A 22,397-nucleotide genomic window follows, 5' to 3' on the forward strand; every position below is an offset into this window, starting at 1 on the left:
CTTTATTCAATTTACCTAACGATCATGTAGAGGAGTATTAGTACAAAAAAGTTCATGGTGAAAAGTATAAACAATTGTATTTGTAACAGGAATCAATATGGACATGTATAACGGAAATGCGTAACAATAGAACAGTTTCTCGGCTAAAATATGTAATTTAATCTGTCAATAGATGTACAATATTTACATCATAATATCTCACTCACTTTTGAGAAAAAAATTCGAGTAAATACTGAAATTTTTAAATGAAATTAAAAAATATCAAATTATACTAAAAAAATTATATTTAGTTACAGGGGTCAATTACAAGCATTTTAGGTGAATAGACCTATCCCTGAAATTCTAACCACTTTCGAGAAAAAAATTCAAGTAGATACTGAAATTTTTAGACGAAATTAAAAAATTTCAAATCGTACTAAAAAAATTATATTTAGTTACAGGGGCCAATTACAAGCATTTTCGGTGAATAGACCTATCCCTGAAATTCTAAGCACTTTCGAGAAAAAAATTCGAGTAAATATTGAAATTTTTAAATGAAATTAAATATGTTGAATCGTACTAAAAAAATTATATTTAGTTACAGGGGTCAATTACAAGCATTTTTAGTGAATAGACATATCCCGAAATCCTACGCACTTTCGAGACAAAAATTCTTTACCGAAAATCTAATGTGAGGCCAGAAATGCGACCTTGAATCTTTAAAATATCATAACTCCCGAACGGATTGGAGGATTATAATTTTTCAAAATGCAAACAACGCGTATTTTAGTAGAGAATATGTTGAAATTCTAACAATATTGAAAAAGTTTCTCCTTGACACCGCAAAGTGAGGAAAACCCCCTAAAACTGGTCCAATTTTCAATCAGTCATAACTCCTACAATAGTAACGATGTCTCATTGAAATTTTTTTCTGACACAGAGCCCATAGGTACCTACAAAAAAGTATTAAACAACTTTTCTGTAGAGCGTAAAACAAATTTATTAAAAATGAAAAACAAATTATTAAGAAAGATCGACACGGGGTGCCTAAATTTTTCGGCAAAAAAAAACAAAAAATTTCAAATCGGCCTGAAAAAATTATTTCCAGTTGCGAGGGTCAATTACAATCATCTTTTATTAATAGACATACCCTCGAAATCCTAACCACTTTCGAGAAAAAAATTCAAGAAGGTGTGAAATTTTTCGACAAAATTAAATAATTTCAAATCGTTCTGGAAAAATTATTTTCGATTGTGGGGGTCAATTACAATCATTTTTTATCGTTAGACATACCCTCGAAATCCTACTCACTCTCAAGAAAAAAATTCAAGTAAATACTGAAATTTTTAAATGAATTTAAAAAATATCAAATTATACTAAAAAAATTATATTTAGTTACAAGGATCAATTACAAGCATTTTAGGTGAATAAACCTACCCCTGAAATTCTAACCACTTTCGAGAAAAAAATTCAAGAATGTGTGAAATTTTTCGACAAAATTAAATAATTTCAAATCGTTCTGGAAAAATTATTTTCGATTGTGGGGGTCAATTACAATCATTTTTGGTCGTTAGACATACCCTCGAAATCCTAACCACTTTCGAGAAAAAAATTCAAGAATGTGTGAAATTTTTCGACAAAATTAAATAATTTCAAATCGTTCTGGAAAAATTATTTTCGATTGTGGGGGTCAATTACAATCATTTTTTATCGTTAGACATACCCTCGAAATCCTACTCACTCTCAAGAAAAAAATTCAAGTAAATACTGAAATTTTTAAATGAATTTAAAAAATATCAAATTATACTAAAAAAATTATATTTAGTTACAAGGATCAATTACAATCATTTTAGGTGAATAAACCTACCCCTGAAATTCTAACCACTTTCGAGAAAAAAATTCAAGAAGGTGTGAAATTTTTCGACAAAATTAAATAATTTCAAATCGTTCTGGAAAAATTATTTTCGATTGTGGGGGTCAATTACAATCATTTTTGGTCGTTAGACATACCCTCGAAATCCTACCCACTTTCGAGAAAAAAATTCAAGAAGGTGTGAAATTTTTCGATAAAATTAAAAAATTTCAAATCGTTCTGAAAAAATTATTTTCGCTTAAAGCGCTCGAGAAGCTTCGCCACCTGGCGGTAACATCGCAGTACTGCTACGGGCGAGGTAATCGCGCGGGCCGAATATGCGCATGCGCGCGCAAGTAGACCGTCGTATACAGGGGTCACGTGGTCTGCCAAACAGTCGTACACATGAAATCTTTGCATATAAATTACATGTTAATAACGCGATTCTGAGACACGCTACATAGCCTATGCCCGTCCTAGAGTATGCAGGAATAACGTGTCAAAATTTGAGGAAGATCGGTTCAATAGGTCTTGAGTTCTGCGCGAACATAAAAATCGGCTCTCTCTTTATATAATAGTATAGATAGCGTATTCGACAATTTATTCGTGCAACAAGTAGCTGAAAGAACGAGATCCGTGACGTGTGACTTATGCCAGCAATTAAAATGTATTCTTCGCTGTTGTTGCAACGCGGATAAATCCGTTCCATGGTCGAATATATATTTTTCACACGGGACAGCAATTAACAGTGGGACATCGTTATCTAGAAATCCTTACGATTTCACGTGTTTACGCCACGATGATTTTGACGCGTCAGTTTAATAGACACATAATTAAAATCTCTTCAACGAAGTGCACGTTTTCCTGCACCAGCACAAAATGTAATAAATAGTCGTTTCTTTATCCTTTTTTGTTTATTAATCTCTTTTCTCGTATCGTTTTAACACATTACCGACCGATAGCCTATTAATCGACTGTTTTACCGGCTAACGTTTACCGACTGATAGCCTATTAATCAACTGTTTTATCGACCAACGCTTACCGACCGATAGCCGATTAATCAACCGCTACCAGTCGGTAAAGTGTTAATAAAGATTCAAATAACGAATGAATGAATGCTGTACCATAGATGCAATCAGTCGTGGAAGTTGTATAGGCAAAATGAAACGTCTTAATATACCGAGTGTTGGGAATTCCAACAGTTATTAGCATACCCCTCATTTAGTTAATGTTATTTTAAATTACTTAATTAGCTATTTGGGAAGTACCTCATGGCGCAATACAAAGAAAATTGCCGTATTATAAACCCGTTAAGCACCGTACTTTGGAACCATTGGACACCCACCCCTGTACCACCCTTAGTGGGCGGGATTCCGAATATCTGAGGACTGGCCCCCTCGAGATGGACAGGGGTTTGATTGGGTACACAAGATCTCCACCTATTTTGGAATCTGTATAAAATCGTGGGGCATAGGACTTTTCAAATTAGAACACTTCAAGAACAGTCAAAACATCTTAAGAACTCCGTAAGACTCGAACTAAGAACATTGATATTACACTGGTAACATATGTACATATTTGTATATAAATTTACTATTAAAAGTCACTATTATAAAATAACTATTTTTTTATTTTTTCTACGTTAAATGAATATACGTGCTTCGTTTAAAAATCTCATATCTTTAATAACTCTGAATAGTGGAAGCAGATATCTTCAATAAAAAGAACATAAACAGTCTTTGCATAGTTTATGATGTACTGATGAAGTACTGAATTTTTTTCTAGAAAGTGGGTAGGATTTCGGGGGTAGGTCTATTCACCAAAAATTATTGTTCTTGACCCCCTCAACCGAAAATAATTTTTTCCAGAACGATTTGAAATTTTTTTTTTCGTCGAAAAATTTAGGCACCTTCTCGAATTTTTTTTCTCGAAAGTGGATGGGATTTCGAGGCTATGACTAATGACCAAAAATGATTGTAATTGAACCCCTCAACCGAAAATAATTTTTTCCAGAACGATTTGAAATTTTTTTTTTCGTCGAAAAATTTAGGCACCTTCTCGAATTTTTTTTCTCGAAAGTGGATAGGATTTCGAGGCTATGACTAATGACCAAAAATGATTGTAATTGATCCCCTCAACCGAAAATAATTTTTTCCAGAACGATTTCAAATTTTTTTTTCGACGAAAAATTTGGGCACCTACCCACACCCCTGACGATTTTTCTTAAAAATTCATTTTTGATTTTTAATAAATTTGTTTTACGCTCTACAGAAAAGTTGTTTAATACTTTCTTGTAGGTACCTATGGGCTCTGCTTCAGAAAAAATTTTCAATGAGATATCGTTGCTATTGTAGGAGTTATGGCTGATTGAAAATTGAACCAGTTTTAGGAGGGTTTCCTCACTTTGCGATGTCAAGGAGCAACTTTTTCTATATTGTTAGAATTTCTACATATTCTCTACTAAAATACGCGTTGTTTGCATTTTGAAAAATTAAAATCCTCCAATCCGTTCAGGAGTTATGACATTTTAAATATTCGGGGGCGCCTTTCTGGCCTCACATTAGATTTTCGGTAAAGAATTTTTTTCTCGAAAGTGCGTAGGATTTCGGGATATGTCTGTTCACTAAAAATGCTTGTAATTGACCCCTGTAACTAAATATAATTTTTTTAGTACGATTCAAAATTTTGTAATTTCGTCTAAAAATTTCAGTACCTAATCGAATTTTTGTCCCGAAACTGAGTATGATTTCGGGATATGTCTATTCACTAAAAATGCTTATAATTGACCCCTGTAACTAAATATAATTTTTTTAGTACGATTCAAAATTTTTAATTTCATTTAAAAATTGCAATATTTACTCGAATTTTTTTCTCGAAAGTGGTTAGAATTTCAGGGGTAGGCCTATTCACCGAAAATACTTGTAATTGACCCCTGTAACTAAATATAATTTTTTTAGTACGATTTGAAATTTTTTAATTTCGTCTAAAAATATCAGTACCTACTCGAATTTTTTTCTCGAAAGTGGGTAGGATTTCAAGGGTATGTCTAATGACCAAAAATGATTGTAATTGAGCCCCGCAAGCAAAAATAATTTTTCCAGAATGATTTGAAATATTTTAATTTAATTTTTTAATAACTTTTTTTCGAGAAATTGATATTCTTGATTTTCGTCTTATTTTGGCCTCTAGAGTCTCCCATTAAAATTTTTCCCAGTGGTGGTCGAACACCCTGTATTATCATATCGATCATCTCCCTGAACTTATGTTTGATAATTGTCCACATTAGTCGGGTAATATACAAGTAGTACAAAAAGATTCCATCTAATTGCTAATGGTATGAAAATCTTTAAGTCCGACAGAATAATGCAAATTTTTGTACTTGTGGCGTCGCCTCCCATGCTCGCCACCAGAGGGCTCGCGCTCTCACAAGCGCTCGACCGACCCCTCCGTTGCTATATATACACTCCTCGAACGACTTCCCAATATCCTGTAGGCGCTGGCCTACGTATATGGACACAGGGTTGCTCAGAATGATTACACGTGGTTTTGCGGAAAAGTGCTTTATTGGACTGTCCCTTAGCTTGCTCGGGGAAGAACTCTCGATTCTTTCTTGTCTCTCGAGGCCCAGGGAGTACCTAGGGACAAATTCCCTATAGCATCCCGGCCTCTCTCAACGGTTGGCATCGGCGCCACTCGCGCCATCTGCGGGAGTAACTAGGGAGTTACTAATGCTCCCTACAATCCTAAATAGAACTCATCTCCGCATTCATAAACAGGATAACTCGTAAAACACTTAACGCCAACCTCAGCCACCCAAATTCCCTAGTAGCCGCGTTAGGGAACTACAAACCCGAAGACATTCCCCTCAAAATGCGCATAAAAACCCCTACACTAACCATTTCATAACTCGACACACAACCCATCATTCTCATCGCAAGATGCATGTCATAGAGGTTTTTGAAACTTTTCCCTCTAACTCCAAACCAGAAATCTAATTAGATAAAACATTACACAACACAATTTCACAACAACACCAACCTAACATGCTAATTGCAGGTTATAGGGAGTAAAGCCCACGGTACTGCAAACACACAGTGAGAAACCCCCCAAAAAAAGAAAAAAAAACTTCCCAATATCCCAGTCGTCTAAGGCAGGGCCTGCTAGAAAGCCTTACTAATGAGTCCACTGGCAGGCCCGGGACGAAACGCGCCCCTCCTTTCCTTTTCTGTCCTCCTACTATTCTCACGAGTTCCCTACCCGCAGCGAAGCAGCGCCACATACTTATTAAAATTAGAATACTCCTTTTTCGTGTACCTGGTTTCCATATGGTTGCATTTGTGACAATTTTTTTCAACACACTTGGAGATAGATAAATGGAATTCGTCTACCGGCTCTAATTAATCAGCCTCTTCCGTGATGAGTTCTTTGCGAAGAACAGCATCGATATTGCACTCCTCTCGAAGGCGATATCCAAACGCTTAACACTAGAACGACCAACACTTAAGGTTAATTTATTTCTATCAAAGGAAACCATAGATATTTGAAGAAATGTATAATACAATGGAAATAAATGGATATTTATTTTCTGATAGAGAAACACTGTAAGTTTGCACAAAATTTAGTCGAGAAAATTTGTTACAAATTTTATTAGAAACTAGCATGCCTTGTGCAAAAGCAATTGATGACCAGACGATCGTCCTGACATATATATCCGCGATAATGCAATTCTCTCGCGAGAAAGCGCTCGAGAAGCTTCGCCACCTGGCGGTAACATCGCAGTACTGCTACGGGCGAGGTACCGCGCGGGCCGAATACGCGCATGCGCGCGCAAGTAGACTCTCGTATACAGGGGTCACGTGGTCTGCCAAACAGTCGTACACATGAAATTTTTGTATATAAATTACATGCTAATAACGCGCTTCTGAGACATGCTACATAGCCTATGTCCGTCCTAGAATATGCAGGAATAACGTGTCAAAATTTGAGGAAGATCGGTTCAATAGGCCTTGAGTTTTGCGCGAACATAAAAATCTCTCTCTTTATATAATAGTATAGATTACAAATGGGTCATTTTGACCATTTCAGTAGTTCTAGTGTTAAAATCCTGGGCTTTATCCAACAAAAACAAAATAGAAAATATAAAGAATATGCTCCTTCTAGGAACGTAGAAGTGTTCACACACTAACTACACGAACTGATGATATCACATTCTTTAATATCAATGTCTTTATATAAATAAATACAACTACAGAACGACGACCATGCGGCTACAAAGTGGTGATAAAAAAAAACAGGTGTCGCCACCTGGTTGCGTGCTTATTGCCGCGCGAATTTGAATTCCTCAACACAACGTGCACTCCATTTCAATATTAACGAATTTCGTTAGAAGACAGATTTCATGCAACGAACGTTAATCATTCAATTCGGGGAATTCCTGAAACTGGAGAATTTTAAAAAGTTAGAAAAACGGGAATTTGGGAGATTAGAAGTCGAGGAAGTAAAAATCTTGCGATTTCGAAACTTGTGGAATTTAAGATCGCGAAAGTGGAGGTATTATAACGAAGGCGAGCGTGAGTCGCCTAAATTTAGACGAAGTTGTTTGTTCCCTTAAAGTGCAAACCGGCTGGCGATGTTGTACTAACAGGGATGCCTTTATCGATCAGCAGCATTTATAAATAAAGATTTAACATATTCTAATGGAATGTCAGGCGGAAGTAATGCGTTGAAAGGGGTGTGTGAAATGTGCTTGAATGAAAAAGGTAAAAGTGCGCTTTCCCCAGCAAACTTTTCGTAGTGTTCTTAAGTCAAACTACCTTTGACAATGTCTCAAGGCCTCGAACGATGTTGACCTTGTTTCAAGCAATTATTGTTGACGTTCCCATTTTTTTACAAAAGTCAACGAAGAAAAAGATTTTTAGAGCAACCCATTGTCTAATTAACGTTTAAGTAACGTTTGCGAAGTTAGAAAAGATTTTTACATATTTTTTTTATTTCAGGAGTTCTCCCAACTGACGAAGGAGCTCTCAGCGGCACGTGAGAGTATCCTAGAAAGAGAGGAGGAAATATCGGAACTAAAAGCGGAACGGAACAACACTCGTGTACGTAGAACAGCTTTAACGCACCTAATATAATTTAAAGATGTTTGTGCTCTCCACGTTGTCCGCTAAAACGATTTTGTTGTCTTCCACAGCTTCTGCTGGAACATCTGGAATGCCTGGTCTCGCGACACGAACGATCGCTCCGGTTGACTGTGATAAAGAGGCAAGCAGCCGTGCAATCCGGAGTATCGTCCGAAGTTGAAGTGCTTAAAGCTCTGAAAAGTCTGTTCGAGCACCACAAGGCTTTGGACGAGAAAGTAAGAATTTCTGATCTATTGTTCGACGGCATTGACGCCCGGATAACCTTGAGAAAAAATGCAGAACGATTCCTACTTAAACCTGAACTGATTCGACGAAATGTATATCTTTCTCTACTTAGATATCAGATTATATTTACATTGCTGCGGGAATAACTAATTATACATGGTATACCTTTATTCGTAGTACAATCGACAAGGGGATTTTGCTATGTTTTCAAAAAAATCGAGCTTAAAAATATACGGAATAATAGATTCAAGTTGGGCATCGGTATAAGTAGAAACAGTGAGTAATGAACAGACGCGGCAACTAAATTATTGGGTTGGCAAGAAAGTGATTTCGGTTTGCGCCAGTAGATAGCGTCGTTTGTTTCGTTATTCTTTTGTCAATAATAGAATTTTTTTCTTTTGAGATTTGGCAGTCGATACCTTTAGGTTGCTATAGAAACAAATTCCGTGTAATTTTGTTTACAACTGTCGGTTTACGGGTCAGTTTTAACACTGAGTGCAAAAATAAGTATTTTCGACACATTTTACTTTTTTATTTTCGTAAAGGCAAGAAAGCGACCGAGGCTCGCAAAGAGATATGTGAAGTCTATGGGTGTTGATTGTTTAACAGAACGCACGTGTCAGAATTGGTTTAAAAAATTTCGTTCTGGAGATTTCTCACTGAAAGATGACCAACGTTCTGGTCGACCTTCTGAAGTTGACGATGACAAAATGAGAGCCATAATTGAATCGAATCGTCATATAACTGTGCGAGAGATTGCAAAACAGTTAAATGTATCACACGCAACGATTGAAAATCATATAAGACGTCTTGAACTTGTTAAGAAGCTCGATATTTGGGTTCTGCACGAATTGAACAAAATTCACCTAACACAACGAATCAATATTTGTGATACGCGTTTCAAACGTAATGCAATCGACCCTTTTTTCAAACGAGTTATCACTGGCGATGAAAAATGGATCGTCTATGGTAACGTTGATCGAAAAAGATCATGGTCCAAGCACGATGAACCAGCACAAACCATATCAAAAGCTGAGTAGCATCAAAAAAAGATCATACTGTCAATTTGGTGGGATTACAAAGGTGTTGTGTATTTTGAGCTGCTTCCAAACAACCGAACGATCAACTCGGATGTTTACTGGCAGCAATTTGTGAAATTAGAAGAAGCAATCAGAAAGAAAAGACCAGAATTGGCAAATCGCAAAGGAATCGTGTTCCACCACGACAATGCGAGGCCTCGCACATCTTTAGCAACACGTACGAAACTATTGGAGCTTGGTTGGAAAGTGATGTCGCATCCCCCATACAGCTCCAACCTTGCACCATCAGATTATCATTTATTTCGAGGTTTACAAAACTTCTTAAATGGTAAAAATTTCAGTAATAACGATCACCTCAAATCACACTTGAGTTTTTTGCTGTTGAGGACCAGAAATTCTATGAGCGCAGGATCACGAAATTACCAGAAAGATGGCAAAAGGTCATCGAACAGAATGGAAGATATTTGACCGATCAAAGTTCATTTTTTGTATAGAAAAAATTGAGTTTTATTTCGCACTAAAAACTCGAAATTACTTTCTTGACAACCCAATAGTTAATGTCTGGTAGCATTTTATTTTGCAATTGCTTCAAATCTTGCAGTCATCCAGCAAGCGACACTGAAAAAAAAGCTTTCTGGTGCCCTTTTCCCGTGGTTCTCTAAGGGAATTCTTATTATGCTTATTGGTTAATTTTAGGGGTGTGCAGGTAGACTGAAACTCGGGTTCGAACAGTCGCAAAAAACGATGAATTTGAGCAGAGCCCGGTATACAGTGCCGAACAAAAGTATTGGTACAGACCGTATTTTCAAATAAAATGTTATGTAGCTGTGAATAAATCACAATGTCTTCTTTATTCTTGTATAAAATATAAGTTTGAGGTTTAAACTTCAAGTATCTCGCGAAATAAAGCGGTTAAGTAGACTTGTAATAATGAAAAATAGTAACAAATACACAGAGGACAGTTTTCGACGAAACAAAAGTATTGGCACACTTGTAAATTTAATATTTCTACGAAACACTTGTGCAAATATTTATAATATTGGCATGACTGTTGTATCCAGGGAAGTCCCGAGATTCAATTTGATATTCATTTGTTATTTCTTACTAAGTTTGCCTGTAATAAAGTGAATAACACGACAATGTATCGAAAAACACGAGAAACAATTTCAGAGAGAAAAATTTCAAGAGCAAAAGGTCATCCAACAAAATGGAAGACATTTGCCCGATTAAAGTTCATTTTTTGTATAGAAAAAATTGAGTTTTATTTCACACTAAAAATCCGAAATTACTTTCTTGCCAACCCAATATATGCAATAGTACACGTATATGGCAAATTTGTAAATACCATTATCTCGAAAACGAAGCATTATAAAACAGTATTTTAAATTCTAGTACAAAACTCAACAGGAACTTATAGGATGACACAATATGTACAAGTTTAATAAAGGTTGTGAGTGCCAAAACTGATTAAGACATATTGGTGTGAGAAGTAGCTGAAATTAATAAATATTTCTATGAAACACTTGTGTAAATATTTATAATATTGGCATGACTGTTGTATCCAGGGAAGTCCCGAGATTCAATTTGATATTCATTTGTTATTTCTTACTAAGTTTGCCTGTAATAAAGTGAATAACACAACAACGTATCGGAAAACACGAGAAACAACAATTTATGAAGGAAAATTATATTAAAATTATCAAAAGAGGGAAATTCGTATTCTACGATAGCTAGAATAGTAAATAGAAGTCGTTTCACCGTAAGAAATATCGTTAAACGGTTTCGTGACGAACAAAATGTAAAAAATCTTCCGTGAAGTGGTCGTCCACAGAAATTATCAGAACGAGATAAACGGAAAATTACCAAGATTGTAAAAAGAATCCTAAAGTTGCCTCTACTGAAATAGTGGGAGAAATGAAAAGTGAAAATAAGGTGGATGTACATCCTATAACTATCCAGGGAGTTCTTAAAAGTGCACAATTCAAGAGTGGCTAGAAGAAAACCATTGATGGGCAAAATTAATCGAAAAAACAGATTAGAGTTTGCAAAGATGTATGTACACACAAATTTAGAATTTTGGGATAGAATACTCTTCCCTGACGAAAGTAAATTTAATATTTTTAAATCTGATGGTGAAATAAGAATATGGCGAAAGTATAATACCAAGTTGGATTCACATAACATAGTCTCAACTGTTAAACACGGGGTGGTAGTATATTAGTATGGGGTTGTACGAGTTCCTCCGGACTTGGAGAACTAGTTTTTATAGACGGTATTATGGATAAGTTTGTATATTTAAATATTTTGAAACAAAACTTTTAAAAAAGTGTGGAAAAATTAAATCTTGGCGAAAACTACTATTTCCAACGAGATCATGATCCCAAGCATAAAAATTGAGTTTTATTTCACACTAAAAACCCGAAATTACTTTCTTGCCAACCCAATATATGCAATAGTAAAGAAGCATTATAAAACAGTATTTTAAATTCTAGTACAAAACTCGACAGGAAATTATAGGATGACACAATATGTACAAGTTTAATAAAGGTGGAGTGCCAATACTGATTAAGACATATAGGTGTGAGAAGTAGCTGAAATTAATAAATACATGTAGAAACATTTAAAAACAACGATCATTTTGATTCTATCAGTTCAGGGTTAAATGTCTTCTGTTAAAAGTTATTAACATCGGCAAACGCAGCGTTTTTGTATGCGAAAGTACAATTATCTTTAATGGTGACCAATTTGTAGGTGCGAGAACGACTACGCGTTGCACTGGAAAGAAATACGAGCTTGGATGAAGAATTAGCCATTACCAAAGAGGAGGTACCGTTTTAAATAAGTATTATTACTGGATGAACAAGTCTAAAGAAATCGTAATTATACAGCAGTCTAATAGTCGAATGATACGTATGAAATTGATAATTGAAACGAATTCAATCGCAGCTCCAGCAATACAAATTGAGTGGACACGTGCCTAAAGCTATAGAGGACAGGCCCAAGGAGAACGGACAAACGGAGGACGGCCAGCAACAGAACAAGGTACCCAAGAAACGCAGATACAATATACTGCACACCCATGCATATATGCACTCACAGATATTTCACAAACACTGCCGTCCTCATACTTCACATTCATCATGGATACATGAAAGGTGTTCAACGTGTTTGAGCGTCCGTGAATTGTATTTATGCGTCGTTTCTTTTCACACTATGCATGCTCATGGTTTTGATATAGTTCAGTATTTTACCAACAGTCGTTTCATTCGGAACGATAAACTTCGTTTACCTGTGTCATCGGAATCTACTGTTCGCTCTCCGCGATATACGTATATACGCTTCTAATCTCAGCGTTATGTATTGATTGATTTCAAAGTTATTGGTCACAGATTTCAGCCCTAACGAGATCAGAATATCGTAGCTTGTGTGTTGACAATCGATAGACATGATTTGACTGTGTCATCTTGGAAGCCATTCGATCATCGGGGAGTCATGTATTACAATTTAAAACAGCAACAGGCATTGTACGCTTCATCCCATGATTCATTATCGCGGAACGTACCTTGAATCATTTCTGTTCAACCTTTTGCGTCGACTCGATGATATATCGTTCAACTTGAGCGCAGAGTTCAAATCTGTACCGATAAAGGACCGTTTGTTTGTCATTCATCTCAATCGTTGCATCCATAAGAGTGCATCTGCAATAGTGCATGGTGGTAGAGGCTTAGCCGCGTAGCTGTATAGACGTAGTTGTTGGGGATTGCGCGGCGATGCAGGACAGACGATGCGAGCGAGGCATTCTGAATGTAGTGTTGTGATCGGGCAGAATGAGACTGAGCAGGCAGCAGGCCAGCCGGAGCAACAGCAACAGCAGCAGCCGCAACAGCAGCCGCAGTCGATACATAAGCTAGGTACCGAGAGGTCGACAGAAATTGGGAATAGGCTGAGCAATGGCAGTCTAGATCCGGCGGACCAGGACTCTGCGGCGCGAGTAATTGATTTGCAAGCCACTCTTGACAAACAGGTATGAAACTGTATCACGGCGACGAATCGTTTTGAGTACGTATGATCACTCGTTTAGGAAGGTTCAGGTATAGATATTATTCATAGAACGTTTCTTTAATATCTGCAACGTTTTTCGCTCACTTTTTTAAACGCAGAACGAATATAGTTTCTCTCCATTATTCGTGCATGTATTTCAAATGATTCGCATAAGTTTGCCAGAACATTACAAATATTATTATTGTTATAAGTTTTCAAGTAACAAGATAGAAACTTTCATTTAGTTCTGTCGGTAATTATCATGGCCGCCTCATTGTTTTGGATGATATTGAAATTTTGTTATAGATATCAATATTCTAAACAATTTTTCCTTATATGTATATGTTAAATATAGTTTATCCTATCATATAAATATGTGTAACTGTCCTTAGCCCTTAGATTGTGTGCGAGAAACACCATTTTGTGACACTGATAATTAGTATACACGTGACTAGAAGACATTACATTTAAAGTGTACGAATCGTTAGAGTAATACTAAATTTAATTCCATTGAAGTTAAGATAATTGTGATAATTTAAACTTTTTTAATTAATCGTAAAGTAATTTATAATATTAGGTAGGAATAACCTAAAAGTCCAATAATGAAATGAAATTTGATATAAATAATTTAATGTTTAGGGTTTGGGGGAACTTGGAACTTATGTATGGGCCATAATTAGACTCATACTGCTAGTAAAGTGAAAACTTTGATTATACATGTTCCCTGATTGCTATTGTTGCAAAGGGAAATGTAAGTTAAATTCGCCTTTAACACTAGATTGCCCAAGGAAGTCATTTTGACTGCTTTTTAATTTCAATTAGAAAAACAATTATGTAAATAATGACAGAATTTCTTAGAATTTTGTGACTTTTTGCACAACATATAAATGCGTTTATTAATAATTGTAGTTACCTCACTCCTCCTTCATTTCCGGTACATGTGTTATACCTATATTGGTCAAAAGCAGTCATTTTGACTGCTTGGGAAATTTTAAATAATCAAATCACTCTTATTATTGAATTGAGTAAATTTCTTATATGACCAGTTCGACTCTGTATTGAAATAACAGTTTTCATTTTTTTTCGATTACCAACACATGATAACATACAAGTACATGATAAATTGTCGATTTGGGCGTACCTAACCCAGACATAACCCAGATCTAATCCAGATCTAATCCAGACCTAACCCTAGATCTGGGTTAGGTCTGGATTAGATCTGAGTTAGATCTGAGTTAGGTCTGGGTTAGGTCTGGATTAGATCTGAGTTAGCTCTGGGTTAGGTCTGGATTAGATCTGAATTAGATCTGGGTTAGGTCTGGTATAGGTCTGGGTTAGGTCTGAGTTAGGTCTGGGTTAGGTCTGGTATAGGTCTGGGTTAGGTCTGAGTTAGGTCTGGATTAGTTAATAATCCAATTTTAAGATAATTTGGATTATTAACTAATCCAGACCTAACCCAGACCTAACCCAGACCTAAACCAGACCTAACCCAGATCTAATCCAGACCTAACCCAGACCTAACTCAGATCTAATCCAGACCTAACCCAGACCTAACTCAGATCTAACTCAGATCTAATCCAGACCTAACCGAGACATAATCCAGACCTAACCCAGACCTAACCCAGACCCTAGATCTGGGTTTGGTCTGGATTAGATCTGAGTTAGATCTGAGTTAGGTCTGGGTTAGGTCTGGATTAGATCTGAGTTAGCTCTGGGTTAGGTCTGGATTAGATCTGAATTAGATCTGGGTTAGGTCTGGTTTAGGTCTGGGTTAGGTCTGAGTTAGGTCTGGATTAGTTAATAATCCAATTTTAAGATAATTTGGATTATTAACTAATCCAGACCTAACCCAGACCTAACTCAGACATAACCCAGACCTAACCCAGACCTAACCCAGACATAACCCAGACCTAACCCAGACCCTAGATCTGGGTTAGGTCTGGATTAGATCTGAGTTAGATCTGAGTTAGGTCTGGGTTAGGTCTGGATTAGATCTGAGTTAGCTCTGGGTTAGGTCTGGATTAGATCTGAATTAGATCTGGGTTAGGTCTGGTTTAGGTCTGGGTTAGGTCTGGGTTAGGTCTGGATTAGTTAATAATCCAAATTATCTTAACCCTTTGCACTCCTATGTCGAGTGTGATTCGACATCAATTTTGATCTCAGGAGCACCTTCATCAAGTCTCACTCGACATTCTTTCAAGTCCAAACCAAACAGATATCATACACTTGGAAATTACAAAATACAACAACAGTGTAAATAAAACACTTATTTTAACAGGTAAATTGCAAATAAAACACTTAAAAGCATTGTTCGTCAAGTCCCATTCAACATTTTTTCGAGTCCAAACCAAATCATACACTTGGAAATTACAAAATACAACAACAGTGTAAATGAGACCTAACCCAGACCTAACCCAGATCTAATCCAGACCTAAACCAGACCTAACCCAGATCTAATCCAGACCTAACCCAGACCTAACTCAGATCTAATCCAGACCTAACCCAGACCTAACTCAGATCTAACTCAGATCTAATCCAGACCTAACCGAGACATAATCCAGACCTAACCCAGACCTAACCCAGACCCTAGATCTGGGTTTGGTCTGGATTAGATCTGAGTTAGATCTGAGTTAGGTCTGGGTTAGGTCTGGATTAGATCTGAGTTAGCTCTGGGTTAGGTCTGGATTAGATCTGAATTAGATCTGGGTTAGGTCTGGTTTAGGTCTGGGTTAGGTCTGAGTTAGGTCTGGATTAGTTAATAATCCAATTTTAAGATAATTTGGATTATTAACTAATCCAGACCTAACCCAGACCTAACTCAGACATAACCCAGACCTAACCCAGACCTAACCCAGACATAACCCAGACCTAACCCAGACCCTAGATCTGGGTTAGGTCTGGATTAGATCTGAGTTAGATCTGAGTTAGGTCTGGGTTAGGTCTGGATTAGATCTGAGTTAGCTCTGGGTTAGGTCTGGATTAGATCTGAATTAGATCTGGGTTAGGTCTGGTTTAGGTCTGGGTTAGGTCTGGGTTAGGTCTGGATTAGTTAATAATCCAAATTATCTTAACCCTTTGCACTCCTATGTCGAGTGTGATTCGACATCAATTTTGATCTCAGGAGCACCTTCATCAAGTCTCACTCGACATTCTTTCAAGTCCAAACCAAACAGATATCATACACTTGGAAATTACAAAATACAACAACAGTGTAAATAAAACACTTATTTTAACAGGTAAATTGCAAATAAAACACTTAAAAGCATTGTTCGTCAAGTCCCATTCAACATTTTTTCGAGTCCAAACCAAATCATACACTTGGAAATTACAAAATACAACAACAGTGTAAATGAGACCTAACCCAGACCTAACCCAGATCTAATCCAGACCTAACTCAGACCTAACCCAGACCTAACCCAGACCTAACCCAGACCTAACCCAGACCTAACCCAGATCTAACTCAGATCTAATCCAGACCTAACCCAGACCTATTGATAAATTGCAGTTTCTCAATAACCTAAAGTAGTACTTGTTATTCGAATCTTTATGCAGTGATACTTGTTCTAACAAGTTGTTTATTTTATTTCTGCGCCCTAAATTCATAATATTATAACATAATATTAAAAATTCATTTTAAACAAATTTCTTTACACATTAGTTAGTCTTTCACAATGCAGTAATTTTGACTGCTTTTGGGCAATATAGGTATATACTAAGTCTCAGTCTTTCTAGTGTTAATAAAACTCAATCTGATCATGGCAAATACACAAGTTCTGACCTTTACACCTCATCTTCCTTCACGCTGAAATGAATGCCTGTGGTATTAGAATTTAATTTTATGGAGAAGCAACAATTTTTTGCAAATATCTCAAAGACTATAGCTGAGCAGCGATAACATATACAGGGTGTTCAAAAAAACATAAAAAACAGGATACACTGTACCGAGTAAAAAAGCTTTAGTAAACATAGGTCGAAAGGTCAACCATTTTTGAGATATAAACATTTTTGCTAGTGTCATGATTGACGTAGTTGCTTATTTCAACTTCTTGGTGAATACATTACCTCGATACTTGGATGATATGCCTTTGGCAGAAAGATTATCGATGTGGTACATGCATGATTGGGCGCCTTCTCATTTTGTGCGTAATGTGAGAGACCATTTGAACATGGTGTTCGATTAAAGGTGGATTGGACATGGTGGACCAGTTGCATGGCCTCCTCGATCCCCCGATTTAAACCCTTTAGACTTCTTCTTATGGGGATATTTAAAAAGTGTATTCCTCTCCGATGAATGACTTAGAAGAATTACGTAACCAAATCCATCATTCTTATCAAACAATTCGACAGAAATATGGAATTTTCCAGAGTTAGCGATTCTGTAAAATGAAGATGCCAAGCGTGTCTAAAAATGGAAGGTGGACGCATGAAAAATCTTCTGTAAACATTGAAAATTCAGTAGCAAGTCAATTATGATAATAACAAACAAAAAAGTTTAAAAACTCAGAAACGGTTGACCTTTCGACCTATGTTTAATAAACTTTTTTTACTCAATACAATGTATCCTATATACCCTATGAATATAGGGAAAAGTTGTTTAAAATATTGATACCTTCACCATATTTGATCCAAATTGGTGAGGCGGCCATGATTCCAAAGAATTACCTTTATTTTCTTATTACAGTGCATGATGTTATCGCAAATAGAATTATATCATGTTAAAATAATATCCTTATTAATGGTTTTAGTCTGTATGTAACACCGACACTAAAGAATTCTCTTCAAGATCAGTTTTAGTCTATGTCTATTAAACGTTACGGATCAGAACAGATAGTTGTGGTACAACTTAAAATTTTCCCGCCACTGAGATGGAATTTTTTCAAACGTTTAACAGAAACTGTATCAACATGTTCGATAACACTGTCTCGCACAACATTGATTATTTCTCTCTCTCTCTCTTTCTTTCATGTGCCATTTTCAATGGTGCCCATGGCATGTTGTTGGAATGAATATAACGACGTGTTTTCACGTGTCCCGTATTCGCATGGTTTAGTGATTAAGAATGAATATCTTCCAAACAAATTTGTTGTATAAACAGCTTGATTATTAATGTAACGTATATATACAGACACGAAACATTCTATACAATGTAAACACGTATACAATTTATAAAATAATATTTTATGTTTAAAGTAGATAAAACCTTTCATGTAGTACCCTAAAAATTTTAGGTCAAATAACAAAAGTTTCTGTCGTATTACAGATTGCATAGATACTGTAATGCCCTTCTTAATACTCTTTCCACAAACACATAAATAATGTCGTAAAGTCGAATGAACGTTTTTAATAATGATTGTAATGCTTATTTTAGAGCTCAGAGTTAAGCACATGGCAACGACGGGTAGCAGAATTAAGTGGTCGAGTAGCGGAGTTGGAGGAATCTTTATCCAAGGCGCAAAAGGACCTCCTAAAGACGCAAGAAACGAATGTCAAACTACAAAGAGACCTGCGCGAAAATGTTGCCCAAAAAGAGGACCAAGAAGAGAGGATAGCAACTCTTGAAAAACGATATCTTAATGCTCAACGGGAATCTACTAGTTTGCATGATCTCAATGAAAAATTGGAACAGGAGCTGCAACACAAGAAGGCTCAATTAAAGGTAATTCGTACTTGTATTTGATAAATGAATCGAAAACGAATTTGCGAAAGATTGTTATTATTTACACGACTGGGTTTAAATATTTGTTAGCTCCAAGAAGAAAAAATAGCAGCTATACAGGAGAAACTGGAATTGGCAGAACAGAAATTAGCCCAGTACGCTAAGTTACCAGAAATGGAAGAGCAATTGAAACAGAGGATGGAGGCTCTGACGCAGGTGAGGAGGCCCAACCAGGTACGCAGGGGAATTAAATCGTATCATCAAATTTGTCCTATTTTTATTCCTCTGCACTTCTGTTGATTCTCCCCAAAATATATCTTTGTCTAGAATGCTTGCCTCTCCGATACTTTTTCTTAAAATTAATCTTTACTGTACCTCAGTTAACGTATTTAACTTACAGCAATGTCCTCCTGTCGCATACTTTATATCACTGTTCATGCAGTACTCGATTACGTGCTACGCAAACAACAAACACTACTCGAAAACTTTCTTACAGTTCTCATTTAATGTGCTCGAATTAATAAGTACACTATGCCGTCAATCCTGATACAACATTTTGTATCTATTTCTGATAAAAAAAATTTAACTAGAAAACAAATAGTATTGATTACAAAGGTAATATTGAAGCTCGTAATAAATAGTATTCCGTATTGGAAATAATACATTCAATTTCAGTCTAACACTGAATATACTAAGCAAAGCGATCGATGTTATTATTTTTCAAGCTTGTTATTAATCTATAGTTTTAATTTTTTTTATCACATTTCTCTAAGAAACAGTGTTTAGGCACGTATTTATTCTTCACTAACTAAATTCGTTAAATCTTCATTTTAAATCTAAATTAAGTTAATTTTACCTGTACTTTCATGTAAAGAATAATTAAATAATTATACTTTCACAAAATTATATTTAAATCTGTTTGAAATTCCAGCATGATCTAGATAAGTAATTTTAACGGTATCTAATATTTAACAAGCAGGCTCAAGAAAGACACGGCAGCGCTGAAGATAGGATACAAAGATTAGAAACGCAACTCGAAGAGAAAAATGCGGAAGTGATGCGAGTCAATCAGCGACTAAAAATGAACGAGGAACATAATACGCGACTTAGCGCGACCGTTGATAAACTTCTGTCTGGTAATTTACGTTCATTTTGGTTGAATTTACCTATAGTAAAAGTTTTCTGATATTTATGTTTTGATATGTACTTTCAGAATCTAACGAAAGACTACAACTGCATTTGAAAGAAAGAATGCACGCATTGGAAGAGAAGAATGCGCTTACGCAAGAGCTCGAGAAGACAAGAAAGCTCGCTGAAGATCTTCAGAATGAAAAGGCCGATATAGTTAAGGAATTGGGAAAGGCCCGGCTTGAAATCGATAATGTGAAAAGGCAAATGCTTCAACAAGAAATTGCATTCAATATCCAACAAACAGATGCTTTGACCAGAAGTTTGTCTCCCAATGCAGTGGATCCTGGCTCTTTCTCTAGAAGCGCAAGTCACAGTAGTTTTGACACGCACTCACTGCCAAGGAGGTCAGCCAAACGATCCGCGATCGAAGAAGACTCGTCCAAGGTATCTTTGGCTAATAAAATACCGAAATGTACGATCGAAGAATCCAAGAAACATATTGCAAAATTTTTCAGAATTATGTAGCACGCACTTTAGCGGAACAGGAATGGGAAAAGTTGCAGCAAGCGCATGTTCTTGCAAATGTGCAGCAAGCGTTTGACGTTTCCAGCGATGCGGAGGGCGACGGGGATAACGAAAGTCTTTTCAGTTGTGCGGCCGATGTAATTAGTCCTACGGGGCACACAGATGCTCAAACGTTAGCATTAATGTTACAGGAACAATTAGATGCAATTAATAATGAAATTAGGTTGATTCAGGTAATTAAAATTTCTTCATTTTATTATAATCTGTGTATTAACACTTTAACGACCGCCCGTCTACGCAGTCAAACGTCTCCAGGGGCCTGGCAGTATTTTTCAAGAATTAATTTTAAAGAACTTTATTGAATTCACGAAAAAGTTAACATAAAACAAAAAACAACAACAATTTAACGACAAATTTAACACTAGAAAGACTGAGACTTAGTATATACCTATATTGCCCAAAAGCAGTCAAAATTACTGCATCGTGAAAGACTAACTAATGTGTAAAGAAATTTGTTTAAAATGAATTTTTAATATTATGTTATAATATTATGAATTTAGGGCGCAGAAATAAAATAAACAACTTGTTAGAACAAGTATCACTGCATAAAGATTCGAATAACAAGTACTACTTTAGGTTATTGAGAAACTGCAATTTATCAATAGGTCTGGGTTAGGTCTGGATTAGATCTGAGTTAGATCTGAGTTAGGTCTGGGTTAGGTCTGGATTAGATCTGGATTAGATCTGGGTTAGGTCTGGGTTAGGTCTGGATTAGTTAATAATCCAATTTTAAGATAATTTGGATTTTTAACTAATCCAGACCTAACCCAGACCTAACCCAGACCTATACCAGACCTAACCCAGATCTAATTCAGATCTAATCCAGACCTAACCCAGAGCTAACTCAGATCTAATCCAGACCTAACCCAGACCTAACTCAGATCTGACTCAGATCTAATCCAGACCTAACCCAGATCTAGGGTCTGGGTTAGGTCTGGGTTATGTCTCGGTTAGGTCTGGGTTAGGTCTGGATTAGATCTGAGTTAGCTCTGGGTTAGGTCTGGATTAGATCTGAGTTAGGTCTGGTTTATGTCTGGGTTAGGTCTGGATTAGTTAATAATCCAAATTATCTTAAAATTGGATTATTAACTAATCCAGACCTAACTCAGAGCTAACCCAGACATATACCAGACCTAACCCAGATCTAATCCAGACCTAACCCAGAGCTAACTCAGATCTAATCCAGACCTAACCCAGACCTAACCGAGACATAACCGAGACCTAACCCAGACCTATACCAGACCTAACCCAGATCTAATTCAGATTTAATCCAGACCTAACCCAGAGCTAACTCAGATCTAATCCAGACCTAACCCAGACCTAACCGAGACATAACCCAGACCTAACCCAGAGCCTAGATCTGGGTTAGGTCTGGATTAGATCTGGGTTAGGTCTGAGTTAGGTCTGGGTTAGGTCTGGATTAGATCTGAGTTAGCTCTGGGTTAGGTCTGGATTAGACCTGAGTTAGCTCAGGGTTAGGTCTGGATTAGATCTGAATTAGATCTGGGTTAGGTCTGGATTAGGTCTGGGTTAGGTCTGGGTTAGGTCTGGGTTAGGTACGCCCAAATCGACAATTTATCATGTACTTGTATGTTATCATGTGTTGGTAATCGAAAAAAAATGAAAACTGTTATTTCAATACAGAGCCGAACTGGTCATATAAGAAATTTACTCAATTCAATAATAAGAGTGATTTGATTATTTAAAATTTCCCAAGCAGTCAAAATGACTGCTTTTGGGCGATATAG

General features: G+C 36.4%; 1 protein-coding gene across 11 annotated transcripts in view; it reads left to right on the forward strand.

Moving 5' to 3' along the window:
- Positions 1–22,397, forward strand: part of LOC122403695 (liprin-alpha-1) — a 170,510-nt gene that overhangs the window by 135,302 nt on the left and 12,811 nt on the right. For 7 of the 11 annotated variants that reach the window (XM_043407377.1, XM_043407380.1, XM_043407386.1 and 4 more), the window contains 10 exons: positions 7,828–7,929; positions 8,022–8,186; positions 11,988–12,062; positions 12,183–12,278; positions 13,063–13,260; positions 18,646–18,933; positions 19,024–19,167; positions 19,910–20,069; positions 20,147–20,508; positions 20,580–20,822. In XM_043407377.1, coding sequence (XP_043263312.1) covers positions 7,828–7,929; positions 8,022–8,186; positions 11,988–12,062; positions 12,183–12,278; positions 13,063–13,260; positions 18,646–18,933; positions 19,024–19,167; positions 19,910–20,069; positions 20,147–20,508; positions 20,580–20,822 — 1,833 coding nt within the window. The remainder of the gene's footprint in view (positions 1–7,827; positions 7,930–8,021; positions 8,187–11,987; positions 12,063–12,182; positions 12,279–13,062; positions 13,261–18,645; positions 18,934–19,023; positions 19,168–19,909; positions 20,070–20,146; positions 20,509–20,579; positions 20,823–22,397) is intronic. The other 4 variants (XM_043407379.1, XM_043407381.1, XM_043407382.1 and 1 more) reach the window with 4 other exon arrangements.

Source organism: Colletes gigas, unplaced genomic scaffold (assembly GCF_013123115.1).
Source record: "Colletes gigas isolate AHSC1104 unplaced genomic scaffold, ASM1312311v1 Colletes_gigas_Sc00070, whole genome shotgun sequence".
In the NCBI taxonomy this organism is placed as follows: Eukaryota; Metazoa; Arthropoda; class Insecta; order Hymenoptera; family Colletidae; genus Colletes; species Colletes gigas.